This window comes from Odocoileus virginianus, chromosome 28 (genome assembly GCF_023699985.2).
Source record: "Odocoileus virginianus isolate 20LAN1187 ecotype Illinois chromosome 28, Ovbor_1.2, whole genome shotgun sequence".
In the NCBI taxonomy this organism is placed as follows: Eukaryota; Metazoa; Chordata; class Mammalia; order Artiodactyla; family Cervidae; genus Odocoileus; species Odocoileus virginianus.
Genome location: NC_069701.1, coordinates 32,115,751 through 32,143,616, shown reverse-complemented (window position 1 = coordinate 32,143,616; position 27,866 = coordinate 32,115,751). Strand labels below are relative to the sequence as shown.

Genomic DNA, 27,866 nt, shown 5'->3' with positions numbered 1-27,866 from the left:
CTGCAGTCACCATCCGCAGTGATTTTGGAGCCCCCCAAAATAAAGTCAGCCACAGTTTCCACTGTTTCCCCATCTATTTCCCATGAAGGGATGGGACCAGATGCCATGATCTTAGTTTTCTGAATGTTGAGCTTTAAGCCAACTTTTTCACTCTCCTCTTTCACTTTCATCAAGAGGCTTTTTAGTTCCTCTTCACTTTCTGCCGTAAGGGTGGTGTCATCTGCATAACTGAGGTTATTTATATTTCTCCCAGCAATCTTGATTTCCAACAACACAAGAGAAGACTTTACACATGGACATCACCAGATGGTCAACACCAAAATCAGATTGATTATATTCTTTGCAGCCAAAGATGGAGAAGCTCTATACAGTCAGCAAAAATAAGACCAGTAGCTGACTATGGCTCAGATCATGAACTCCTTATTAACAAATTCAGACTTAAATTGAAGAAAGTAGGGAAAACCACTAGATCATTCAGGTATGACCTAAATCAAATCCCTTATGATTATACAGTGGAAGTGAGAAATAGATTTAAGGGACTAGATCTGATAGAGTGCCTGATGAACTATGGACGGAGGTTCGTGACATTGTACAGGAGACGGGGGTCAAGACCATCCCCGTGGAAGAGAAATGCAAAAAAGCAAAATGGCTGTCTGAGGAGGCCTTACAAATAGCTGTGAAAAGAAGAGAAGCAAAAAGCAAAGGAGAAAAGGAAAGATATTCCCATTTGAATGTAGAGTTCCAAAGAATAGCAAGGAGAGAGAAGAAAGCCTTCCTCAGTGATCAATGCAAAGAAATACAGGAAAACAAGAAAATGGCAAAGTCTAGAGATCTCTTCAAGACAATTAGAGATACCAAGGGAACATTTCATGCAAAGATGGGTTCGATGAAGAACAGAAATGGTATGGACCTAACAGAGCAGAAGATATTAAGAAGAGGTGGCAAGAATACACAGAAGAACTGTGCAAAAAAGATCTTCACGACCCAGATAATCAGGATGGTGTGATCACTCACCTAGAGCCAGACATCCTGGAATGTGAAGTCAAGTGGGCCTTAGAAAGCATCACTACAAACAAAGCTAGTGGAGGTGATGGAATTCCAGTTGAGCTATTTCAAATCCTGAAAGATGATGCTGTGAAAGTGATGCACTCAATATGCCAGCAAATTTGGAAAACTCTGCAGTGGCCACAGGACTGGAAAAGGTCAGTTTTCATTCCAATCCCTAAGAAAGGCAGTGCCAAAGAATGCTCAAACTACCACACAATTCCATTCATCTCACACGCCAGTAAAGTAATGCTCAAAATTCTCCAAGCCAGGTTTCAGCAATACATGAACCGTGAACTTCCAGATGTTCAAGCTGGTTTTAGAAAAGGCAGAGGAACCAGAGATCACATTGCCAACATCCGCTGGATCATCGAAAAAGCAAGAGAGTTCAAGAAAAACATCTATTTCTGCTTTATTGACTATGCCAAAGCCTTCGACTGTGTGGATCACAATAAACTGTGGAAAATTCTGAAAGAGAAGGGAATACCAGACCACCTGACCTGCCTCTTGAGAAACCTATATGCAGGTCAGGAAGCAACAGTTAGAACTAGCAACAGACTGGTTCCAAATAGGAAAAGGAATACGTCGAGGCTGTTTATTGTCACCCTGCTTATTTAACTCATATGCAGAGTACATCATGAGAAACGCTGGGCTGGAAGAAGCACAAGCTGGAATCAAATTTCCTGGGAGAAAGATAAATAACCTCAGATATACAATGGAATATTACTCAGCCATAAAAAGGATTGCATTTGAGTCAGTTCTTATGAGTTGGATGAACCTAGAACCTATTATACAGAGTGAAGTAAGTCAGAAAAAGAAAAATATCACATATTATATATATATGGAATCTTAAAAGATGGTACTGATGAACCTCTTTGCAGGGCAGCAGTGGAGATGCCAACATAGAAAACAGACTTGTAGACACAGTGGTGGAAGGAGAGGGTATGGCGATTTGAAAGAATAGCACTGAAACATAGACATTACCATATGTAAAATAGATAGCTAGTGAGAATTTGCCATATGATGAAGGGATCTCACACCTGGTGCTCTGTGACAACCTAGGGGGTGGGAGGAAAGTGGGAGGTTCAGGAGGGAGAGGACGTGTGTATACCTGTGACTGATTCATGTTGGCATGTGGCTGAAACCAACACGTTATTGTAAAGCAGTTGTCCTCCAAAAAATAAACTTAATAAAAAATAGTCTGCCTTATCTCGAGTGTTTTATATATTGAAATCAATTGATATCGAATGATATAAATGCAAAAGCTGAGAATTCAGTGCTGTTAAGAGTTGTACTGGGTGATAGCTAAAGCATGAGGTAATTGCTGGACTAAAATGATTGGATTTTAGACAGTTTGAACAGTGGTGAAGGATTAACTCGACATTGGTGAGACTAAAGGCAGGGAGAACAATCAGTATGTTAAGTAGCCCAGGGCAGTGGCCAAAAAAGAAAGGATTGATTTGATATAGGTCTTAGTGACCAAGTCTGTGTTGGAGGAAAAGTGAAGAACAGAAGTTGTAATAGTTTCTTCCGGCTCTTGTAATAAATTATCACAGCCTGGATGGCTTTAAACAGCAAACTCATCCTTTCACAATTCTGGAGTTTAGAAATTCATAATTGGTATCATTGGATTGAAATCAAGATGTTGGCAGATAGCGTTTTTCTCTAAAGACTCTGGTCAGAGTGGGAAATCCATTCCTTGCCTCTTTTAGTTTCTGGTGACTGTATGCATTCTATGACTTGGAGCCTCATCACTCCAATTTATGCCTGTCTTCCCCATTACCTTCTCTGATATCGGTGTCATATCTTCTAACTTCTCTCTTAGAAGGATGCTAAAGATTATACCTAGGGGCCACTTGGATATCCAGAGATGTCTCCCTATGTTGGGATACTTCACCCCACCTGCAAAGTCCTCCATAAAGACCATTTGCAAATTCCAGGGATTAGGACATAGACTTATCTGAGAGAGTGACTTTTTTTAAACTACTGTAGAAGTCAAAGATGGCTCCCAGGTTTTTTGCTTTTTGGAATGATGGTATCTTGGGCCAGAGAATTTGAAATGGAAGAGTACATTTGGAGAAATGATGATTAATTCATTTGGATCTGTTGAAGTACCTATGGGGGGTCTCTATGTGGATATTTATTTTGTGAATCAGAAAACTTTTATTCTTTTTTTTATTTTTTTTTATCAGAAAACTTAATGGAATGAGTTAAAACACTATTTCAAAAAAAAAAAATTCTAGAGTAAGGCAGCTTCAGAGTTAATTACTCTGCAATTCAGTGACATCATCAAGAGCCTCAGTTCTCAACTTTTTGTTTTGCCATCCTTAAGTTAATTCTCGTCATGGTTCCGAGGTGACCCACCACAATTCTAAGACTTAAGTCCAGAGATGAAAACACCTAACTGAATTTTGTGTGCCTTTTTTTTTTAAATCACCCTAACCCCTGAAGCTCTAAAGGAGGCTCTATTCCTTTTAGCCAGATAAACATTTTAATGTTTTCTTGGTTATCTTTTACCTAAATAGACCTATTATGTCTATGTTGCCATTGGAACTTAAAATTGGACAAATGGATTTTGCTACTCTTTGATGTGCAAATTTGAATTCACAAACCATGTCTCTGGCCTGGCTCAGAAAAGCAGCCTGTTCACCTTGTTGAGCCTTTCCTATTGTTAGGTTCTTGGCTAAAAATTTCTAACCATCTCCTGATTTAACATTAAATGTTAAGGCATTTAAAAACATTTATAATTTTTCTGAATTTGCCTATGAAGCAGGGAGTAGCTAAGGGAAAATTTCCAGATTTTGAGAGGAGATGGTGAATCAAAAATAAGTACTAGATTTTAAGCTCTGGGTGAATGGTTAATTAAAAGCATCTATCATTAGCAGTTAGAAATCCTGTAGTGGAGTGTCAGTTGAGAAGAATTTGAGTTCAGTTTCAGGCAGTGAATTTGAAAGATGGTAGACCTATTCAGATGGCATTGCCTAGCATTCTCGCTGATCACACAGAGGAGCCTGGAGGGCTACAATCCATGGGGTCACAGAGTCCGGACACAACTACGTGACTGAGCACACACGCACTAGCTCATAAGAGGCCCAGAACTGGAGCTCAGGAAGGGCGCTGGGGTTAGGGATGGGAGATAGACCGAGCCAAAGGTGATAGAGACCTGTCAGAACAGACTAATCACTCAGTGCTGAATGGCATTCTTCTGTGTATGCTGTGTGCTAGGCACTGGGCACTTCCTATGTACTTGTTTTATCTTGCTTGACTCCTGCCACACTTAACTAGTTTAAGGGCATCCAGTAAGTTCAGTGATACAGACATGATTAAGATCCAGGTTTGTAGAGGAAGATAAATGCTATATGATACCGCTTATATGTGGAATCTTAAAAAAAGCAGCAACAACAAACTAATGACCATAACATAAAAGAAGCAGACTCACAGATCCAGAGAACAGATTAGTGATTACCAGTTGGGGTGGGCAAAATAAAGGTGCAGTGAATCAGAGGTACAAGCTATTGGCTATAAGACAGACTCAAGCATGTATTATACAACATGGGGTATATAGCCAATATTTTGTAATAACTTTAAATGGAAAGTGACCTTTAAAATTGTGTAAAAATAAGGCAGCTTTTTAGTTAAAAAAAAAATTCCTTGAAGGTCCAGCGGTTAGGATTCTGAGCTTCTACTGCAGGAGGCATAGATTCAGTTTCTGGGTTCCTGGTCAGGGAGCTGAGATCCCACAAGCCATGTAACACAGCCAGGGAAAAAAAAGGACACTGAAGCAGACCCACAGACATAGAGAACAAGCTTATCACCAAAGGAGAGGGATGGAGGGACAAATTAGAAATTTGAGATTGTAACAGGTACAAACTACTATACATAAAACAGATAAGCAACAAGGATTTGCTGTATATGTAGCAGGGAATTGTGCCCAAAACCTTGTAGTAACCTACAATGGAATATAATCTAAAAAAAAAAAAAACAAAACCAACACTGAATCACTGTGCTCTACCTTTGAAACTAATACAGTATTATAAATTAACTATTCTTGAGTCATAGACAGGTTATAAAACAATAGCAACAACAAATATCCAGATTTGTCTGAAGTACAAACCAATGCTCTTCCTACTATATAAACTATTTCTAGGCAACATTAATTTATTGATACTGAATTGGGTATAGTAAAACAAAGAATGCTTAGTTATACATGAGGTGGAGAAGTCTGTTACTGGACTTGGGCAATGTGAAAAGACTTTACTTTTAATTAATGCATTATACTGTGTCAAAAGACTTAATGTATTTATCCTTAGAGAAGTTTATCATTCAAAGGGACATGGATACTAGGAGTATCTATCTATTACATATATCTAGAATTTAAAACCTTAATAGCAATTGAGGAATTATGATATATATATTGCTCATTGGGGAGATGTGAGATAATAGTTTCTAAGAAAATTCGAATTAAGAGGTGTTTTTTTAAAGACTTCATTGTATATTTCTATATAGATTGAAGAGTTGTAACAATAAACATGTATTTTGGGGGGGCAATCAGATAATCATAATAGGCTAATGTTTGGTACTTTCACAGTCACCTTTTCCTCTTTAGGTTATTTTGCAGCAAAGACTAAACTCAGCTTTTAAAATTCTGGTCCAACAGCAGTTTCTTTATTTCAAACATCATTTTGTTACAGAATTTGCCTAACTAAATCTTTGACAATTTAGAAAGGTATTTAATGAGTCCTAACCTTTTCCTATCCCAAGCTGTTTCCAGTTGATCCTATATGGAAACAGTTATTCTTACACTATTATCAAATCAATGGAAAGAGTACTTGTTGTAATTTAGGAGTAATGGTTGCAGGTCCTATTTTTAACTGTGATTTTTGTACAAAACAGTAGACTCCAAGAATCAAGTAATCTGAGGCTCCACTCCTGTCTTCCATTGAGTTGTGACTGATTAACCTTTCTGGGCTTTTTAGCATAGTATTTATATTTAGCACCTGATAATGTTTGTTGAGCTAATAAACTTTTTAAACCATAATCCTCTTTGAGCTTTAAAATTCAAATTCCTTCATTCTATTTTCTGAGGGTTTTTCCCCCATTGAGGGGGGGAAATTTGCCTCTTTTCGATCTATTCCTCCATTATCTCTTTAAGCTTTATGATAATGATCAAGCCATGATCTTACTCTGTAGAATAAGAGAATGAAAACTATCAGTTCCAGAGACATACCTCACAGTCTGCCATATGGTTCCTCTGGAGACACTTAATATAGTATTGACTACATAAAAGTGCAATGTTTTTCCATGGTTGTCTATATCTTCAAATAGTGGTGATGTCCAGAGTTACTGTAGGAATTCCTGTTCTTGACCAGTTTGAGTCAGGAGTCTTCAAAGGACTGGGTCTTACCAGAGGGTTTTGTTTTTTTTTTTAATTGGAGGCTAATTACTTTACAATATTGTGGTGGTTTTTGCCATACATCAACATGAATCAGCCACGCGTGTGCCTGTGTCCCCCAATCCTGAACCCAACTCCCTCCCTACCCTATTCCTCTGGGTTGTCCCAGAGACTGGCTTTGAATGCCCTGCTTCATGCATCGAACTTGCACTGGTTATCTGTTTACCAGACGTTTTGTGATTGCTCTTAATCAGTTATGAGTTAAAGCTAGAGCTATTGTATAGAACCATTACTAATGTACGGTACCACTAACAGTTGTGGCAATTGTGAATTATTTATGTGTTTGTGATCATCACAGTTACTTTTATTTTATTCTATCCATGAATAAATTTTTAATGAAAAAGATGAGTCCTCTAGATGTCAGTTGCATGTCCATATTGCCTATAAGCAAGAATGATTCAGTGAAAAAATTTGTAGTAACATACAGTGTAATTCTATAAATTTTACCTTCCTATGTGCTGCCTTTTTAATATTGCCTGTGGAGTAGAGAATCAAAAATAAAATCAAGATCCCTTATTAAATAAAGCTCAATTTTTACAAATGAAATTGAACATATTTTCTTTATATAAAATGAAGTTTCTTGATATATTTAAATGATGAGCTTATTTCTTACACACTTTGTAAGATTCTCTTGGGACTGTCATGCCAAAGTAAAGTCTGTGATGCTTTTTTTCTCTGCAATTATGTTGAGTGTTCTCAAAATCTGTCCTTGTCAATGACAAAATTTTAGAAATAGATAATGGTGCTATCTGCACAGCACTGTGAATGTACTTTATGCCACTGAACTAACACTTAAAATTGTTTAGAATGGCAAATTTTATGTTAACATGTATTGAGCACAGTGTTTTTTTTAATCTGCCCTTGCCCATGGAAGTGTATCATACATGTGAATATCTTCTGTCATATGTGCCATGGCTAAATTAAAATACTGGTGGTAGTTTCCAACTTGGAAAAGAGAAATGTGAACAGTTTAAAGTGGTAGCCACTTAAGATGATACAGAGTTTTATAATTGTGATAATTTGTATCAAATTATTTAAATATTAAAAGGCTATGGAACTAGATAACCTCTAAGATTGATCTCTACCTGGAGATTCTTTGAATTTGTAAATAAATCCTGCTTTCATTAGTTAAGTAGAGGATTAAAAAACAACACACATCTTCATCAACAGATGCATATGTAAATAAAATATACAGTGGGATATTATACAGTCTTTAAAATGGAGGGGAATTCTGGTACCTGCTACAGAGTGGATGAAGACTTCATGCTAATTGAATAAGCCAGTTGCAAAAGGACAACTATTTGATGCTTCCACTTACATGATGTACCTAGCGTATGAAAATTCATAGAGATAGAATTAGAAGGTTGGCTGCCAGAGTCTGGTAGAGAGTGGAGGATGAGGGATGAGGAGTTATTGTTTGATGGATACTGAGTTTCATTTCAGAATGATGAAAAGTTCTGGACATACTGGTGATGGTTGCACAACAGTGTGAATGTCCTTAAAGCCCTGTACTGTACACTTTAAAATGACAAATTTTGTTTTATTTTGCCACAATATTAAAAAACCTTTATTAACTGCTATTAGTTAAATAACTGAGAATGTGGGCATTTTCATTTATAATAGAATTTTGGAGAACTTTTTTAAAATAAAGTGATATGTGCACATTACTAATTCAGTACAAGTGTTTTTTACATATTACTTTAAATGTGTCTAGTGAGATTGAGGAGCTGAATTTTCAATTTAGTTTAATTGATTTAAATTAAAATTACCACATGTGATCAGCGGCTGCTTCATTGGACAGTATAATTCTGTATTTCTTTAATCCTTTTATAGTACTTTAAACCTCCTTATATCATTATTTTGAAATGAGTGTCTTATGGATAGCATGTATTTGGCTCATGTTTTTAAAATATCCATCCTACCAGTCTTTGTCTTCTAGTTGGTTTTATTTGGACTATGTACATTCCAGGAAATTATTGATATGTTGAGATTTAAGTAGACCATTTTATGTTTGTTTTTATTTGTTCCCTCTGTTCTTTGTTTCTGTTATTTTCCTGCCTTCCTGTGGCTTATTGTACCTTTTTGAAAATTTCATTTTGATCTGTCCTTGGTGTTTTGAGGGCATGTCTTTTATATATTATTTTGAATCTGCTCTAGGTATTATATATACATAAATAACTTATCACAATCCACTGATGTCAGTACAGTATAAGTCTGAGTGAAGGCTTACCTCTTTTTGAAGTTACACTCCCCTGTTTATAATTGTCTTAAATATTAACTTTACATACTTTGAGAATCACATCAACATTAGGATAGTTTTTGCTTCAATTATGTGAAACATAATTTAGAAAAGTCAGAGGAAGAGGGAAGACTGTAATCTGTACAGTTGACCCTTGAACACGGCAGCAGTCAGGGGCACTGAGCTGACCCTGCAGAGTAGATGATCTGCATATAAGTATAGTCAGCCCTGCAAATCTGACAGTTCCTTCTGTATCTGGGGTTCTGCATCTTCAGATTCAGCCAACCGCAGACCAGGTAGTATTGTAGTATTCACTATTGGAAAAACACCCACGTATGAGTGGACTTGCACAGTTCAAAGACTCAGCTATATGTTTTTACTATTCATTACTCTTGATCTGAACTTATTCTTTGTGGGTGAATCTGCTGACGACAGCCGATTCTCTAGTTTTCTTTCATATGAGAAAGCGTTGATTTTCTCTTTCTTCCTGAAGGGTGTTTTTGTTGGCTGTAGTGTTCTTGGTTGGCTGTTCTCTTCTTTGGGTGCTTAGAAAGTGTTGTGTCACTTCCTTCTTACCTCATGGTTTCTGATGAGAAGTACTCCATTATTTGAATTGTTTTCCCCTTATAAGTAGGGAGTCGTTCCCTTCTTGCTGCTTTTAAGATTTTTCCCTTTGTCTTTTTGTTTCCAACAGTTTGTATCTGAGCATGGACTTATTTGAATTTATCTTGTTTAGGTGTGTTGAACTTCTTAAATCTCTAAGTGTAGATTTTAAAATTAGTATACCATGCCCTACATATTCACCCATTTAAAGTGTACAGTTCAGTGACTTTTAGTGTATTTGCTGATTTGTGTATCAATCACCACAATCAATTTTAGACCATTTTCTGTTATCTAAAAAAAATCCCTGAGTCCCTTTGCTTTTAACCCCAAATTTCCCCCACCGCCCCCCCAACCCTAGGCAACCACTCATTTACTTTCTGTCTCTATAGATTTGCCTGTTTGGAACATTGCCTATAAATGGAATCATACAATATGTGGCCCTTTGTAACTGGCCTTTTCACTTAGCATGTTTTCAGATTTTATCCATGTTGTAGGCATGTATCTACTTAATTTCTTTGCTGTAAAGCAATATTCCATTGTATAAATATACCACATTTTATTTGTCCGTTTATCATGATGGATATTTGGATTGGTTTCACTTTTTGAATATTATGAATAATACTGCTATGCTCTACGTTTCTGTATGGATATGTTTTCTATTCTTTTCGGCGGGTGGGAGTTGCTACGTCGTATCTAAAGGTCCTAGTGTTACATCTGCTACTAAACACAGTCAACAGGTACAGACATTTTTGTATGTAAATTCCACCTGGATATTCCTGTTGGAGGCGTCTTAAACTCAGAAACATCGGAAACTTTCTTTTCTGTCCTTAATCAGTTTTAATGAGAATATAGGAGGGAAATAAAATTATATCTGGCATTTCCCAGTCTAATCTTCATCTTCCTCCCATCCCATACCTCCATCTTTATTATGCTGTGTACCATATGTGTGTAACCATTACGATGTACAAACATGATGTACAGAAGATACTTAGAATTTATTTTATTTTTGCCTTCCACCATACATATAAATTTGCTCTGTAGGGTTAGTACTCCCTCCAGTTCCTTGAAGGGCAAGTCTTAACTTTTCTGGTCACTTTTAGGGAACAGAAACATTATTTTCAAGAACTAATAAACTTAATTCAGAGTTCATGGTTTTTTTGTTTGCCCACCTCAGGCCTACTACAGGTCTGCAGCGGAAAGAGATTTGTTTGGCTTCCTTTTTCTTTCTGTTTTTCCCCTCTGCCTTTTTTTTCTTCCTTATTTGGTGACTGTGGTTTCTGGCCCATTCGGGATTGGGAGAGGCACAGGATTGAGTAAGAAGAAAGTTCTCTAGTAACAGTAGCAGCAGCACCAAGACTGATGTTCTGTAGCATTTATTTCATGCTGAGTACTGTTAAAAGCACTTCACATGTATCAGGCCAGTTAATCCTCAGAACTCTCTGAAGTAGGTTGTCTTACCCTGTCTCACTGCTGAAGAGATGAAGGTGCAGTATGGTGACTTGCCTAAGGCCCCACAGTGACACACGGCAGAACAGGGCATGTACCCAGTGTTGGGGCTCCAGAGGATCCTTACCACTCCAGGTATTGCTTTTATTTACTGTTGGGGAGAAGTAATAAGCATACTTCCTAGTCTTGGCCAGGGTTTAAATCAGACCTGTATCATTTAGATTTGTTTCAAGTGTGACACATTTTCCATAGACCTAAAACAAAGGGCAAACTTGCCTCAACTCCTTTCCCTTACAGGGGAATAGACGGGAGTGGGAGAGGGATTGGAACTCAAAACACGCTAATCTCTCTCTGCAGGAGTCTTTTTCTGATATTTAACTCTTTACCTCCTTGCATAGGTTGCCTTGCACCTCACTTTGAAATGGTAGTATCTGTTGTTTGGAATCTCCACCCAAATTGCAATTGAGATGTTTTCAACATCCCGTTGCACATACTCTCCAAATACACTATTTAATTTCTTGCCTTCACACCTTTGTTCATGCAGGTGGTCCCTGGATTATGAGTGTCACTTGGAGGCATGCTCCTGCCTGAACCATGTGATCTCCATCAAACTAAGTGCTCTTGATGGTTGAGCTTTTAAAGAAGCCAGTTTACTGGGGTGTAGCATATGGACAAAAAACTTGATGTAAAACCTTCCATTTTTTTTTCCTCTTCATTTCATTCCTATGAGAGAGAAATCAACAAGTATGTTGACCGATACTCTGGTTAGATCAATCCTGGCTGCCTGGTGTCTTATGATTACTTGTCTTTGGGAAAGTAGAGTGGAGCAGGTTTATGTTGGAACTGTTACCTCTGATGTGGTTAACTGTTTCAGTGGCCTTACCTGGCTGTCTTGGCACAAGGCTTTATGCCATTTATTGTGTTATCAGACCGAGAAGATTCTTAAATTTATCATTTTGTCTTCTTATATTAGAATATTCTAATTAGAATTATTAGAATTCTAATTTATCATTTTGTGTTATATTAGAATATTCTAATTCTAATTAGAATTATTAGAATTAGAATAATTAATAATCTGGATTATTTATATCTATTCAGCTGGAAATCATTATAATGTCTTTTTAAAAATTATTTCTCCTTCACGTGTACATTTACCTACAAAGGACATTCAAAGGGGTTGTTTATATAGCGGATTGATGTTTGAACTGACATTGACCTCTTCATCCTCACATTTAGAATAACTTCCCTGGTGGTTCAGATGGTAAAGCGTCTGCCTACAATGAGGTAGACCTGCGTTCAATCCCTGGGTCAGGAATATCTCCTGGAGAAGGAAGTAGCAACCCACTCCAGTATTCTTGCCTGGAAAATCCCTTGGAGAGAGGAGCCTGGTAGGCTACAGTCCATGGGGTCGCAAAGAGTCGGACATGACTGAGCGACTTCACTTTACAGTGCCATTAACAACAGTTGGCCAGTACAGTGCACCCGAGGCACGTCAGGATGGTGGGCCCTCACTGAGATCATGTGAGGTCCCACGAGAGCTTGGTGCACCAGTTTGCTTTATCACCTGCAGAGTTCTTTCATGAGGCCCTGCCCTCGGATTCCTCTTCTGCCTTGCACACTCAGAATTAAATGTTTCATTGTTTGCTTTCACGTAGCACTAGCTGTGTAGTCTTAATTAAGTACATATGTCATTTTCATAAAGTTAACTGTAAGCTTAATGAGGTAAAGGACAATGTTTTACTTGTAATTGTGTTCCTCTCTTACATAATAAAGTTCCTCACATGTAATAAGTAGATTATTAAGTTTTCATTAGTGTAAACAAAATCAGTAGTATGGCTTCACTGTCACAATACCCAGTTTAGTCTTATTTGTGCTGAGACAAGGAAGGTAAAGATAGTAAAATTATGCTCAAGTTATAATTCTGCCATACCTGTCATATTGTATGCAACTCTTTGAACCAGTCTTAAGGGAATATGGGAAGTGGAGATTGTTGAGCCGAGCAAGGATATTCATTAAATTTTAAGAGGCACTTTAGAGGGACAAGGGGTGTTTAACTTATAGAAGAGAACCTTAGGAAAGGAATGTGACTGCCATCTTCAGTTTTGAAAGCTTTTTCAAGGGGAAAGAAAAAGGCCTACTCGCCATGACTTTTGGGGTCCAAACCAGGAGAAACTGAAGCCCTAGTGTGTGTGTGCATGCTCAGATGCATCTGACTCTCTACCCCGTAGACTGTAGCCTGCCATGCTCCTCTGTCCACGGAATTTCCCAGGCAGGAATCCTGGAGTGGGTTGCCATGTCCTCCTCCAGGGGATCTTCCCGACCCAGGGATCAAACCCAGGTCTCCTGAATTGGCAGGTGGGTTCTTTACCACTGAGCTACCTGGGAAGCCTCAAGCCCTATTACAGTGCTTTTTAAAAGGAAAAAAATGTTTAATGTGAAAAAGAATAAACACCCATATGTTACCAATGATTTGCATAAACATGAAGAAACTACATGCAGACATCCCTCTGTGCAGTTTCAAGAGGGCGTGGCCCCTTAGTGGCCCGTGCGTCTCTAGTTACGATCTTACGTTCTCTCGCTCTTTGTGCGTGTCTGTGTGCACACAGACATACATGTGTGTATCTGTTTCACAAAGATGGTTATTCTCTGTGTACTTCGGTGACATTTTTCACTAAATACATTACTGCTGTTGAGTGTTCACTGTATTTAGTCATTGTGCTTTAATTAATGCTCAGAACCACACATCCCAGGTCAGTTAAATATTCATCAACTTTTAAACGTCATTTTTTTTAAACTGGTAGCTCTGATTTTGAGGTATTTCAAACTTCTTTAACTAGAGATGGCTTACAAAAAGTATTTCCCCGAATATGCTTTGTTTTATATTTATTTTAGTACTTTTTTTTAAAGGTTATTTATCTTAGATAAAATAATAGCTATGTGTTTTCATATTGGAAAAGTACTGTGATCAAACAGTAAAAAGACCTTGATCTTAGCTTTGGTTATCATTTGTTAGTCACTTAACTTCCCTGAGTATTAGCTTTCTTATCTTTATCAAGGGGCATTAATATAAGCCTCCCTGACTTCACATAGAGGATGTAAAAACAGTTTAAGGGGAAAGTACTGTAAGAACTAGTATTTAAAAGTATTATTAGATTTGAGAAATTAAAAGTATTTAAGAATGTCAGTTTTTTTTAATTTTTAGTAAATAAATGTAAAATCTGATAAAGGCAAATCCGTGTCTTTTTTTTTTTTTTAAGGAAAAACCCAATCAAGTGTCTGATTTTAAACATTTGTTTTATAAATTTCCTTCCAGAAAGGTGGTTTTGTTGTGTTAGTAATATAAAAAGCAGTCACTTTTTTCTTGTTGCACAAAGTGCCAAATACCATGCTTACACATGTGCTGCATGTGTTTCATTTAGATCTTATAACAACCTTGGAGGAATTGTTGAAGAAAGAATGCAGACCTATTACATTCTAAGACCTAGACTCTTGGCCACTTGTACTCACCTCATATCCTAAAAGAGGCAGGATAAAGCATTGAGGTTTAGGGTGCAGGTTCTGGGGCCAGCCTGCCTGGATTTGAACCCTAGGTCTGCAGCTTAACAACTTTGACTTCTTCAAGGTAGTTAGCCCTTTTCTCTTCAACAGCAGTAAAATGTACCTATTGGTAGAGACATCATGACAATCAAATTATGAAATGTGACGCATTTGAACAGTATCTGGCATGTGGTTTGCAAGCAGTGGCAGTTATAGGGGTTCGTCTTGTGTAAGCTATGCGTATGACATGAGCACACAGACTCCTCTGGTAGGATGCTTCAGGGCGCAGGCACCAGGAGTATATTTTAACGTGGTTCTTACCTTGGACTTTCCCATGGCCACCTTTCACCTTTCTACTTAGCATGGTGGCCTCATGAAAACAATCTCAATCACCTTGTATTTCAGCTACTGAACCATTAATTAATGCTTATTTTATGTATCTTTTAGGACATTTCTGACTCATTTGCATCCTTGAAGAGCATCTATAGAAGAGGAAGAGAAAGATGGGTGTGAAAACATTTACTCATAGCTCCTCTTCCCACAGCCAGGAAATGCTTGGAAAGCTAAATATGCTTCGAAATGATGGACATTTTTGTGATATCACTATTCGTGTCCAGGACAAAATCTTCCGGGCACATAAGGTGGTACTAGCAGCTTGCAGTGATTTCTTTCGCACCAAACTTGTAGGCCAAGCAGAAGATGAGAACAAGAATGTGTTGGATTTGCATCATGTTACAGTGACTGGCTTTATACCCCTTTTAGAGTATGCGTACACAGCCACTCTGTCAATTAACACAGAAAATATCATTGATGTTCTAGCTGCAGCCAGCTATATGCAAATGTTCAGTGTTGCTAGCACCTGCTCGGAGTTCATGAAATCAAGCATTTTATGGAATACACCTAACAGCCAACCAGAAAAGGGTCTGGATGCTGGACAAGAAAATAACTCTAACTGCAATTTTACATCTCGAGATGGAAGCATTTCTCCAGTGTCTTCAGAGTGCAGTGTGGTAGAAAGAACCATCCCCGTCTGCCGAGAATCACGGAGAAAGCGCAAAAGCTACATTGTTATGTCTCCTGAAAGTCCTGTAAAGTGTAGCACACAAACAAGTTCTCCCCAGGTGTTGAATTCTTCAACTTCCTATTCAGAAAATAGAAATCAACCAGTTGACTCTTCTCTAGCCTTTCCCTGGACTTTTCCTTTTGGAATTGATCGAAGGAATCAGCCTGATAAAGTTAAGCAAGCGGAAAATACCCGGACTTTAGAATTACCTGGCCCATCTGAAACAGGGAGAAGAATGACTGATTATGTGACTTGCGAGAGCACAAAAACTACCTTGCCTCTGGGTGCTGAGGAAGATGTCCGGGTCAAAGTGGAAAGGTTAAGTGACGAGGAGGTCCATGAGGAAGTATCCCAGCCTGTCAGTGCATCTCAGAGTTCACTGAGTGATCAGCAGACAGTGCCAGGAAGTGAGCAAGTGCAAGAGGACCTTCTGATTAGTCCCCAGTCTTCCTCCATAGGTATCGTGTCTTCTGTGTTTTCCATGATGCTATAAAGTATGGGCAGGCATTTTTAAGTGCTTACTAGATAAGTTTTGTACTGTATCCTATAGGAAATATTAAGAAGAATAAAACGTCGTAACAGATTTTTTAGATGCTATCAGTCCTACCATATTTTTTTAGTAAGTTATACATGAGTAGAAAGAAAGTATTTGAACAGTATCTGATGGGACACATATATTATGGCACAGTTCATATACCAATGAATTGTGAATTACTTTCAGTACAAAAAATACCAGTTTTAAAAATACAATTAGTATTTTGTTCTTTACTAAAATTATTTATTAAAAACTTACCATGTGCCAAACTTGGGGGAATATATGATGAAAAAGAGTGCTTGCATCTGAGGAGTTAACACCGTTAATTGAGAAAGCAGATGAGTAAGTCAACAATTAAAACTAAGCTAGAGGTATAAACAGTGTTAGAGGTGCACACAGGAGAGATCAAGTTAACACTGCATGTTTGAGCTGGATCTTACATAATAAGTAGGAGTTTACCCAAGTGAGGGAATAACATTCCTTTGAAAATGTCTAGAAGCTCAGAGATGTGGAAGAACATTCACTGCATGTTTGATAAAGCAGTGAATTCAAAGCACAGTGATGTGAATAAAGCATGAAAACCTGCAAGTATAGAATATAATGGGAAATAAGAAAAATGAGTGATTGAGAACATGTTTGAAAAGCCTCAAACACTAGTTTCAGTTAGGATTGCATTCAACTGCATATAACAATCCCTTCAAAGTGGCTTAAACCCAACGGGATTTTTTTTTTTTTTTGCATAGAATGTTCAGAAATAGGAAGTCCAGGAGTAGTATAGTGGCTCTACAGTGGCCTAGGTCCCTTGTATTTTTGCAGTCCACCATCTTTAGTTTGTCATCTGTATACTTCGTGGTTATAGGTTTTTTGCTTCATCTTTAGCCTTGTATTTTAGAAAGGGGTAATGCTTGTATGGAAAATGTTTCTAGAACTCTCAGAAAAACTTCTGCCAGATAATGTCACATGTGTGGCCTTTCCCAGCTGCAAAATAATCTGGGGATATATATATATTAGTTGGGTATGTAACTGCCTCACAAAATTATAGGAAAATAGATATTGTCTGCAACTAGCAGTGTCTACCACAGCTAGGCCAAGTAAGCTTGGGTTTTATCCTAGTGATAATAAGGAGTCTACCTTAAATGGAATTAAAAAATATTTTACAGATAATTTAGGAAAATTTGATATCGGTCAAATTCGTAAGGGGTTGGCTGGGGAGAGACAGTCCAGAAGCCAGATATAGTACAGTTGTCTTTGTGTGAAAGAAGATACTTGAAGTCATACTGTAAAGAAAATGGATATGAAGAAACTTTGTAAAGGAAGAATCATTACTACCTGATGTTAATGAATATGTGGTTTGAGGGAATAAGAAGGTCAGGGTTCATGGATGACTAGAAAAAGAGATAATGTTATTGTCATTGATTATAAATCACAGTTTTTCACATTTTATTATATCTAAATTCAGATATGCTTTACAATTAATAATTTTTACAGTTACTTTTTCTTTCTTAATGGTGCAAAAAACAATAGTAATCATACACTTGATAGGAATCTATTAAATACCATAACTACTATGAAAGTCATTGGGAGGAGATAGAAACCCAGTTTTAAGAGTTAACTCAGCAAGATCAATTGTTTGTGAACTGTGCTTGGGTGATGATGACTAGGCAACGTGCCTCAGAGCCCTTCAGGTCAGGACTGGAGGTGACCACTTTAGCACTTTTAGCAGTGACACATTGACTCTCAACAGGAAAGTGTGTTTGTAAGAGCCAGAACCAGAGAACTGCTCCTTCAGAAATAATCTATATTCAGGGAGAGAAGGAAAGCCAGCGGAGATGAGTGAAGAGGATTTCTCCACGAGGTTGGAGAACCAGGAGGGCAGTGTTGACGTTGTTAAGTTCTTGGATTCTGATACACTACATGAGTTTCCCAGGGTTGCCACACCAGCCACTACAGACTTCACACGGCAGAATTGTTTTCTCTCACAGTTCAGAAGGCCGAAAATCTGAACTTAAGGTGCTGGCAGGTCTGTAGGGAAGGATCTTTTTTTGCTCTTTTCTGGCTGCTGACAGTCATTAACACTCCTGGTGGGCCTCAGAGTTTAGCTGCATCTCTTCATTTTCTGCCCCCATCTTTCTGGGCCTTCCTCCAGATCTCCGTCCTCAGGACACCGGTCATTGGATTATGGCCCACCTACTACAATATGATCTCTTCTAACTTGTATATTAGCTGGGTATGAAACCACCTCACAAAATTGTAGGAGAATGGATATTGTTTGCAACTAGCAGTGTCTACCACAACTAGGTAGAGATAATCATATACTCTGTTGTTGTTGTTGTTTAGTTGCTAAGTCATGTCCAACTCTTTGCTAGCCCACCAGACTCCTCTGTGCATGGGATTCTCTAGGCAAGAATACTGGAGTGGGTTGCCATTTGCTTCATACACTCTAGGTAATGGTAATTACCTAGGTCTCTCTGCAGAGACCTTGTTTCCAAATAAGAGTATATTTACTGGTATTGGAGGTTAGGGTGTGAGTATGCCTTGGGGGGGATGGGGAGGAATGCAGTTCTTTCCACAATACCTATTAAAGATAATATTTCTAAAGTTGGATCAAGATACTTTTGTACTTTCCAGATAGCCACACATTGAATAATGTATTTGATGGCAGGAGATCCTAGCTATGTGTCAATATAACCCAGTTTTTGTTAAATTACTGACATCTTTAATCTTGAAAACACCTTTGTACCTTCTAAATAGTGAACTAATAGGTAATTATTAATACTATTAATTATTTATCTGAGAACTTAGAAATCAAATACTAATATAACTGAACATCTTGCTAACTAGCTATGTGAAATAGCCTTATTTTAACCACTCTCGAGTATACCTAATCAGTTCAAGCTTTGCCTTATTATTAACACAATTAAATAGAGAAGTTAGGACCATAAGTACAATAAGCCTTTCAGTTATCCAAGAATAATTTCCAATATATACTATTACAAATGTAGATTTTATTACAAATCAGATGTACGGAAGAACTCTTATCTGAATATATATAATCAAATTACCCAAATGAGTTGTCTTTTCTTTACCTTGAGAGCAAATGCACTAATTACTCTCAGCTACCCCTGTTAACTCCAAATGTATACACTAAACGCCTGACAGAAAAGTGAAATTCAATGAAATTTGTTTAAATGAAGAGGACTCTAGATTCTAAAATTTGCCATTAAAAGAGAAGTGATTGTTACGAGGGTCAGTTAAGATGTTGAGAAATAGTTTGACAGTTTCTCAGTAGCAGTAGTGAGTAGATAAACTTGTTGGGGTGAGCAGTTAGAATGATGGAGCATATATGCAGTATGGGGAAATGATGAAAAGTTCAGGACTTGGAGTCAGGCAGGGCTAGAATCTGCTCTGTTTCTGCCGCTTACTAGATGTGTGACTTTGAACAAGTCCCTGAGCCTCGCTGGGTTCCCATATCCATAAAGTAGTGACAGTCTTCACTCTACATTGTATGTCAGCACTCTCCAGCAAGACCAGCAGGAATACACCTGCAGTTGAACACACTGAGATGGTGGTTTGAATATCTGAAAATCCCTAACAATTAGCTAACTATACAGGATAAGTTAGTGTGCAGCAAGCTTGGGTAAACCCTGTGTCCACAGAGAAGTAGTGTTCTAGTAGTGGGCATATTGAAAGTGTAAGAACTGCTCACTGCAGCAGGAGTGAGGCAGTCTTGGTCCCTTAAAATGGACAGATTCTTTGAATGGAGGTAAACAGTTTCTGCAAGTCAGACTCAAGTGTCTCCGAAGAGAACCCACTGGCTATCATAATTGGGATGGTTCCAGGATTCTGGTCTTTCTGACTGAATAGGCCTTACTGTTAGGATTGTAATTGCAGCAGAAGCATGTTGATTTGAGGTCAGGGTCCATTTCTCTGTGGCTGAAGACTGGAATATGATATATAATGTTGCTTATAAAAGGGAATCTACCTTCTGCGGTGCTTAAAAGAAGTTACTAAATTTTTGTCAGAAGGGTCAGATGGAGGATAATAAATCCAACAATCTGTTAAATTCATATTAGTGACTGGGGGGGGGGTACAAGAGGTTTTTTCTTAAGTGGCAGAAGGAGATCTTAGGAGGTCAGAAACAATAGGATGAAGATGAAAGATCGTATTGGCTTTAATAGGAATGATTAATAGTAAAGAGAGAAGTACTGAAGAGTCAGAAAATTAATCTGGTTTTGCCATCTTGGGTAGGAGCTGTCCACTTTTGAGGTCGTTATCTTCTGGAGAATACCTTAGAGGGAATGGATGTACAGGAGTCAGAAGGATGTGATGTCTTTCAAGTTGGAAACTATGAATCCAGTGAATGTCACCTCGAACTGTTACTGCTGAACCACTGGTAACATCTGATCAGTTCCTTTCTATTGATACCACTGGACAGTTTTCTCTGGTGGCATCTTTTCCAGAAGACAAAACTCCAGATTTTAAATCATTCATAGGCTCTTCTGTGTTTGTGATAAACCTGGAGTATCATTGTAGTATTTAATCGTATCAGTTGGTAACCAGGTAGAACCTAAGATTTAAACCAAAATTCCCACCTGAAACAGGAACCTACTGTTACCTCATAAGGAGTCACCATGTGGATCTTAGAGATGATTTATCTTATTGCCATCAAGACTCTTGGCAGTACTTAGGACTGTGGAAGTTTGAGGGTTCTTAAATGCTTTTTTAAATATAATTTTAGAATTCCACTTGTTCTCTTTTTCTAAACTTTTGTGGATGATGGGGATATTGGAGAGTCTGTGTTTTTAAAAGATCATGCTTAATGGGGTTTTTCCAGAGCAACATCAGTGTAATGTGTGGTCCTATTACTTGAGAAATAGTTGCTATTTCCTAGTCAGGAATATAGAATCTGCTCATTTTTCTTCTGCCATTACAGCATAGCCCTTTGGCATGAGGAAGCCTCAGTCTACCTTAAAAGTAAACAATAAACAAACCAATAGCTCATTTGAAGGTGTTTAAAAGTATACCTCAGTGCTTGGTTCTTATTCTTGTCTTAAACAAGGTTATGTCATTTCCAGGAAGACCATGTGCCAGAAGCATCCATGGGGGTACCTCTTGAAGTCCCTCTTTCAGTGTTGGTACAGTGTTGATGTATCACAAATGAATAATCTTGTTCATGCCTGAAGCTCCCCACAAAATGGCTACTTCCAACTCCGAATTGTCCTTGGTGAAATTGAGTCAGCTGAGAGATAAGTGTAACGTGTTAGTTACGGAGAAAGCATGAAGGAAGCAGATGTTTGGCCAGAGAGAGATGCAGTTTCAGATTGAGACACCCTATGAGAACTGTAGCAGTCCACAAGAATAATGCTTGTGTAATTTTTTATTTCCAGTTGCAGAGGCCAGGGATCGGACAAAATCTGGTTCTGGGCATTTGAAACTAAGCAAACCCATTCTCAGGACACGAAGACAAACTTGAAGTCAGGTCCTTTTAAGGTTTTTTTAAATGTCTTTATTGAAATACAATTTACATATCATGAAATTTACCCATTGAAAGTGTATCCAGTAGTGGATTTTAGTATGTTCACAGAGTTGTATAGTCATCCCCCCAAAAGAAACGCCGCAATCCCTCTCTCCAGGACCCACCCCTAGTCCCGGATAGCTACTTATACACTGTCGGTATAGATTTGCCTGTTCCAGATATTTCCTATAAATGAGAGCAGCAGTATGTAGTCTTTTCTGACTGACATCTGTCATTTTACATTATATTTTCAAGATTTTTATATGTCATACCTTTTAAAGTTTTGAAATGTTTTTGCCAGTCAGCGGTCTTTCTGACCTCAGCCTCCAGGGCCAGTTCATAGGGACTGATCTTGTCTCTGTCCATCCACTCACTACAGTGTATTCCTCTTGTAGATGGGAGTCGACACTCAATAGGTTATAGGAGCAGGTGTTAGAAGGCCAGAAAATAGTTTCATCAGGGAACAGTGACAAGTGTATTGGATACCCAGTATATTCCCCAGAGACCACCAGGAGCCACCTATAACTCAGCAAGTTGAGTTCAGTGCCCATTTGCAGTGCGGGAGATGACACACTGGTGGGGGCGGGGCCTTCAGGGCTTCTCATAAGAACGTGTTGGAAAGGACTTAGTAGAGGGTTTGGGCTTGTGTTATGTGATTTTAAGGAGGATTCAAGGAAGTGGGATTTGCTCAGGGAATGGTGATATCAGAAATCACAGATGACTGACTGAGAATCTTAACAGAGATCTAGGAATGCAGACCAAAGTGAACCTAAAGCAGCAGGGACATCCATTACTTTTGCAAGGGGAGGTTCAGTTTTTATGATTGCACAATAACCTTGTTTTTGTCTGTGCTTAAAAAAAGTTACGTGTTTGAGACCAGTGTGACAGGGTCTGATGTTGGTATTCTGTGAGGTTGTTTTATGTCCAACAGAAAAACACGTCAGTGTCAAGCCAGTTCCTTTTTCTCAAGTATGAAATAAGGTGTGTTTAACACATGTAGAGCGGTGGCTGGCATATGGTAAAAGCTCAGTAGTAGATGACCACTGTGATTATTTTTCACCACCAGAAGGGTTTTTTAAGTGTCTTAAGTACTTAAACAATGGTTAGCAAAAACAAGGCTCATTTTGATGGAACAGCACTCCTTAATGGTGGAAGAGAGTAGAATCTCTCTTGATAAGATAGCCTTAACATATAAAGCTGGTAAGGCAGAATTCTTAATCCCCATACCACTGAGAGCAGAATTCTTACAGTTTAGAAAGGAAACTTTGTTATAATAATTTAATAAACATCACTGTTACCTCAGCAAAGTAAATGCTGTGTATCCTACTATTAAATTGGTTCAAGTAACATTCCAATTTATATGATTACTTGCGTTGATGGACAGAAACCATCATGTTAGGAAAAAGAAAAAATTTACAAGATTTATTTTTGTGTATAGTTGCATAACTGATACAACACTGTGGTTACAGTGTCCACAGTATGGATAGATTTCTAAAAGTCTGTTTTAACTCTTAATTTAGCTTGGAATGGTTTTTATTTTTAGCTTTTGGCTCATTTAATGTGTCATGGACAAGAAGAGAGTGCCCTTTGTCTTACTTTCCATGCTTTCTATCTATCAAGTTAGGGATCTTAGAGGCCAAGGTTTAGATATTTTAGAATGTGGAAGTAGATTTGTTTTAAGAGGGACCATCTGTTAGGTATGTCTTGTTCTCCATTTTAGTTCTTTTTGACGAGCTTTTGAAGCAAACTCTTGGTAATACCAGAATCAATCTGAAGCACAGTGGGTTTTATTTCTACCTCACCTTGACCCCACCCTCTCCTGAAGTATTATAGGTTGCCTTGCCTGGTGGTCATATGTCAGTTAGATCAGTCTTTCTGGCCTGCCCAAATCACACCCCCAGGCTTTTTTTTTTTCCCCTTTTTTTTTTTCCCCCCGCAAATCTTTACCTATAAGCTTTAATGTTGCCTGTATTCTGAACAACTGCAGAATACTATAAAGTAGATTTGTTTGTGTGTCCATGGTGACCATATCCAAATACCGAAACTTTTCCAGTATTTACCCTCAGACAGATTGAAATGTTAGAGTTCCCTCTTCTTTAAAGGAAAAAGTGACAATGGGAAGAAATTGACAAGAGCTCTTTCTTAAACAAAATGCAGCATTATCTGGTCTTCCAACCCACATCTGGTTTAAAAACCAATGAGAAGGATCAGGAATAAGTTGGATGAGTAGGCGTAAGGAAAAGGCATAAATGTCTTGACAGTAAGGGAAAGAGAAAAAGAAAAGGCATGCACTGAAATGCCAAACACAGACCAGTAAGGGAGAGATGACATGGGGGTGGAAGGAACAGAGGTGCAGTTGGGGATTAATGTAAACACATAGGGTCTTGTCGCCTTTCAGAAGCCTCTGTCAGTGTATTGGAACAAGCTGTAACAATTGGTGTTCTTGAGTCATCAAGAAACAAGAAAAAGTTATATTTAATGTTCTATATTTAAGAAGTCAAGGCAAAATATACAACTCTGGCACAAATTTTGTAGTGCAAATGATTTAATAAAGTTTGGATGCCTTAAAAGGGATTAGGTTAGTTTTTTAGGAGACTTTTACTTAAGTGGAAAGCATATTCATTTCCTGATGTCACCTGGTTCAAGTGTTCCAAGAGGGAAAACTGAAGTGCTGGATTCTAAATTTTCACTGGGAGGAAATTTAATCTTATGTGTCTGTTAACAGATGATGTTTATTAAATGTTCACATGTATGTGGTGTTGTGCAAACTGTTACAGTTAGTACATTTTAGTTTTTGTTACAACACTGCCACCAGAAGAGTGTACAGCTGCAGAGGCTCCTTGGTTCAGTTGGGGCCGCACAGCTTTCTGCACATGGTAGAGACATCGACCGAGTTCAACACCTGATGAGAACTGGCGAGACTGATTGGATCTACCCTCCCATTGAAAACAAAAATACGTTTTTTTTTTAAAGTCACCTTTTAAGGTATTTGAAAAGATGATCAGGGTTAATTTTAAGGAAGAGTCTGACCCTGAGAGGTAAGTACTCACCAGAGCACTAAAACCTGTTTTTCCCTAGACATTCGCCAAAACACGAATGGGCTTTGATTCATCAGCTGAAAGGGTGAGGGAGACAGAGGTCAACCCAGAGCAATATGAAAGCTGCAAAGCCTTAGAGAAGGTGCATGCATGAAGTAGGGGCCCCAGAGTTCACATACCGCAAGGACTGCACCTGCTCACCTTCCTTCAGACTCCAGGGGAACTTTGGAGACAGCTACCTTGGCAATGGGCTGCCTAGAAGATGAAAAGGGGAAAAAAACACACCCCTGAGAATGATGGATAGAACTCTTGCTGATTTCTGTTGCGCTTGCTCCTTGCAGGCGCAGGCCAAGGAATCTCAAACAGTAAATTGGTTTAGATAGTGTCTACCTTCCAGGAACCTCACAGAGGCAAACAGAAACCTTTTCTGGAAGAGGGCACGTTCATCCTTCCCTCAGCAAGTCAATCCTCTCTAGGGTGTTTTCAAGGGCAATAACCACTGTCAGAAACAACCAGCACAAAGGAACCATGGCTAATCAAATATTTTGGCAGCAGGTTGAATTGAGCAGAAGAGAGAATTGGTAAATCAGAAGATAAATTAGAAGAAACCACCCAAGCACTGCACAGACAAACTGTTAAGGTTCTCCAGAGGAACAAACCCAGTAGGACAGATAGGCAGAGGCATATGCAGGGTGAGGCGGGAGGTGAGGGATTCGCTCACGTGGTTATGGAGGACCAGAAGTCCCGGAGTCTGCTGTCTTCTAGGTGGAGGCCAGGAAAGCTGGTAGTGTAGTTCCAGCCCAAATCCTAAGGCCTGGGAACTTCAGGGTTGGTAGTATCAGTCCCAGTTCAAGACTAAAGGCCTGAGAACCAGAAGCACTGATGTTCAAAAGCAGGAGACCACGGATTTCTCAGCTCAAGCAGAGAGCAGTTTGCCCTTCTTTCACCTTTGTGTTCTGTTCAGCCCTTCACCATACTGGATAATACCCACCTGCATTGGTGAAGATGATTCTCCTTACTCAAGTCTAACAAAATGCTAATCTTTCTAGAAACATGCTCACAGGTACACCTGGAAGTGATATATTACCTGCTCTCTGGCCACCCCTTAGCCCAGTATGTTGACACAGAAATTAACCATCACAGGGATAATGGTAGAGACTACAGGTGTAGAAGAGGGTAAGGCTTATGGACAGTGCGAACGTAGGTATATTTAACTTCTTAATAATGTTAGAGACCAATGAAATGATATCTTTAATGTGCTAAGGAAAATAAATGTGAATCAAAATGTCTGCACACAGAGTATCTTTGAAGAATGAAGGTGAAATGCATTCTCAAAGAAAAATGATTCAGAATATCATCACTAAAAAAACATTTAAGGATAGACTACAGGTAGACATAAAGTGAACATGGAAAGTTTAACATTCAAAAGAATGAAGAGCAAAGGTAAACATGAACTGATGTGGACAAACATTGCTTATATGAAAAAATAGAGGCTTTGTCCAAATAAAGAAGTAAAACATCAGGCAGTCCAAATAAAGAAGTAAAACATCAGGCAGTAATTTGTAAATTGCAAAATGGGTGTGTATGGGAAATGAAGTTATAATTTCTAAGATCCTTCTGTTGTCCAGGCAGAAGTAAAGTTTTCTTTCGATTTTGATAAGTACTTGTCTAATTTCCAAAGCAACCAGTAAAGTGAATAGGAAAAGATTGTGTAATTTCCAAACTGATAGAAAGGGAGAAATGGAATAATTATCACTTACATTCAACAAGTTAATTCTAAAATGTATAAAGAAATGCAAAGATATTCAGGAAGCAAATGAGCAAGGTAATAGGATTTACTCAGTCTGACATCAAGATTATTCTAAAACTGCAGTAAGTACAGTGTGGCATTCATGCAAATACAGACCAGGAGATGGAACTAGTATCTGGAAACAAACCCATGCATTTAGAGCTCTGCGGAGCAGAGAAGAAAAGACAGACTTTTCAGTACATGTTCCCTTCACAAAATCAACTCCAGGTGTGTTCAAGAAAAATACAAGTGTCAAGGGCAAAATCTAAATCTTTCATAAAGTAATTTGAGAGAGGAAAGGATTTTTAAAAACAAACCCCCAAAGCCAAAGCCATAACCATAAAGGAAAAGACTGATCAATTAAAGTATAAATCTTTGAGTCATCAAAAGAAACCATGAAAAGAGGAGGAGTCATGGAAGAGGGGGAAATATTTGTAACATCTTTCATTGATGAAAGACTTTGTATCCAAAACATGGAAAGAACTTTTATAATGAAGAGGGCAACTCAGTAGCAAGACTTGAACAAGCATTTCAGAGAAAGTGAATGTGTTAGTCACTCAGTTCATGTCTGACTCTTTATGACCCCACGGGACTTGCTCACCAGGCTTCTCTGTCCATGGGATTCTCCTGGCAAGAATACTGGAGTGGGTTGCCATTTCCTTCTCCAGGGGATCTTCCTGACCCAGGGATTGAACCCCAATCTCCAGATTGCAGGCAAACTCTTTACCAGCTGAGCCACCGGGGGAGGGTTCAACAAATACATGAAGTTAAAAAAGTACATATCCTATGACCAAGCAAATCCATTCCTGATTTAGATACCATAGGAAAAAAAACATGCGTACGTGCAGTGTTGTACAAAAATACTCAAAACAGAGAATTCCCTGGTGGTCCAGTGGTTAGGACTTAGCGCTTTCACTGTTAGAAGTGCTGGTTGAATCTCTGGTAAGGGAATATTATGCAAGCCACATGTCACAGCCAAAAAAATGAAGAAGGGTGAGGAGAAGAGGAAACAAGTTACAACTGTGAAAGACAGGATGATGATTGCTCTTGGAAAGAGGGGTTTGTGATCAGGGAAGGGTAATGGGAACTTTAAGGAAGCTGCCAGTGTAGTGTGTTAGGGTTTGTGAGAACATTGTATACATGTTCACCCTACAGTTGTCTTTTTATTTGTGTAAAAAATGTATGTACAACAAGTCAGCTGTGTGTCACCATAAAATGTCTTTAAAAAACAAAACTTGTCAGTAATTCCTGAAATGTTAACATTATTTAATTTTATGTCAATTTTTGTTTCATTTATATTTGAATTTCTGTGCTTTCTAAATTAAATACTCAAAGAAATAATCCAAAGAATTTAAGTAGTAATATAAGAATCTGTTGTTTTACACGTGATTTTTAAAATCACATGTAGATAATCTGTTCAAAGTCTTAAGAGACAGAACTTGCAATTTATATCCTGGTTTATTTATTTCACCAGAGTACTGACAGCTGTCCTCTTGTTCACAGGCTCAGTAGATGAAGGCATCACGGAAGGATTGCCTACGCTTCAGGGTACTTCTAGCACCAACGCTCATGTAGATGATGATGATCGGTTAGTACCAACACAGT

General features: G+C 38.3%; 1 protein-coding gene across 7 annotated transcripts in view; it reads left to right on the top strand.

The window, feature by feature from the left end:
• The window catches only part of ZBTB44 (zinc finger and BTB domain containing 44), a 58,545-nt gene that overhangs the window by 16,078 nt on the left and 14,601 nt on the right, over positions 1 to 27,866 (top strand). For all 7 annotated transcript variants that reach the window (XM_020874673.2, XM_070457419.1, XM_070457418.1 and 4 more), the window contains 2 exons: positions 14,769 to 15,842; positions 27,765 to 27,849. In XM_020874673.2, the coding sequence (XP_020730332.1) occupies positions 14,825 to 15,842; positions 27,765 to 27,849 (1,103 nt within the window). In that variant the 5' untranslated portion in view covers positions 14,769 to 14,824. The remainder of the gene's footprint in view (positions 1 to 14,768; positions 15,843 to 27,764; positions 27,850 to 27,866) is intronic.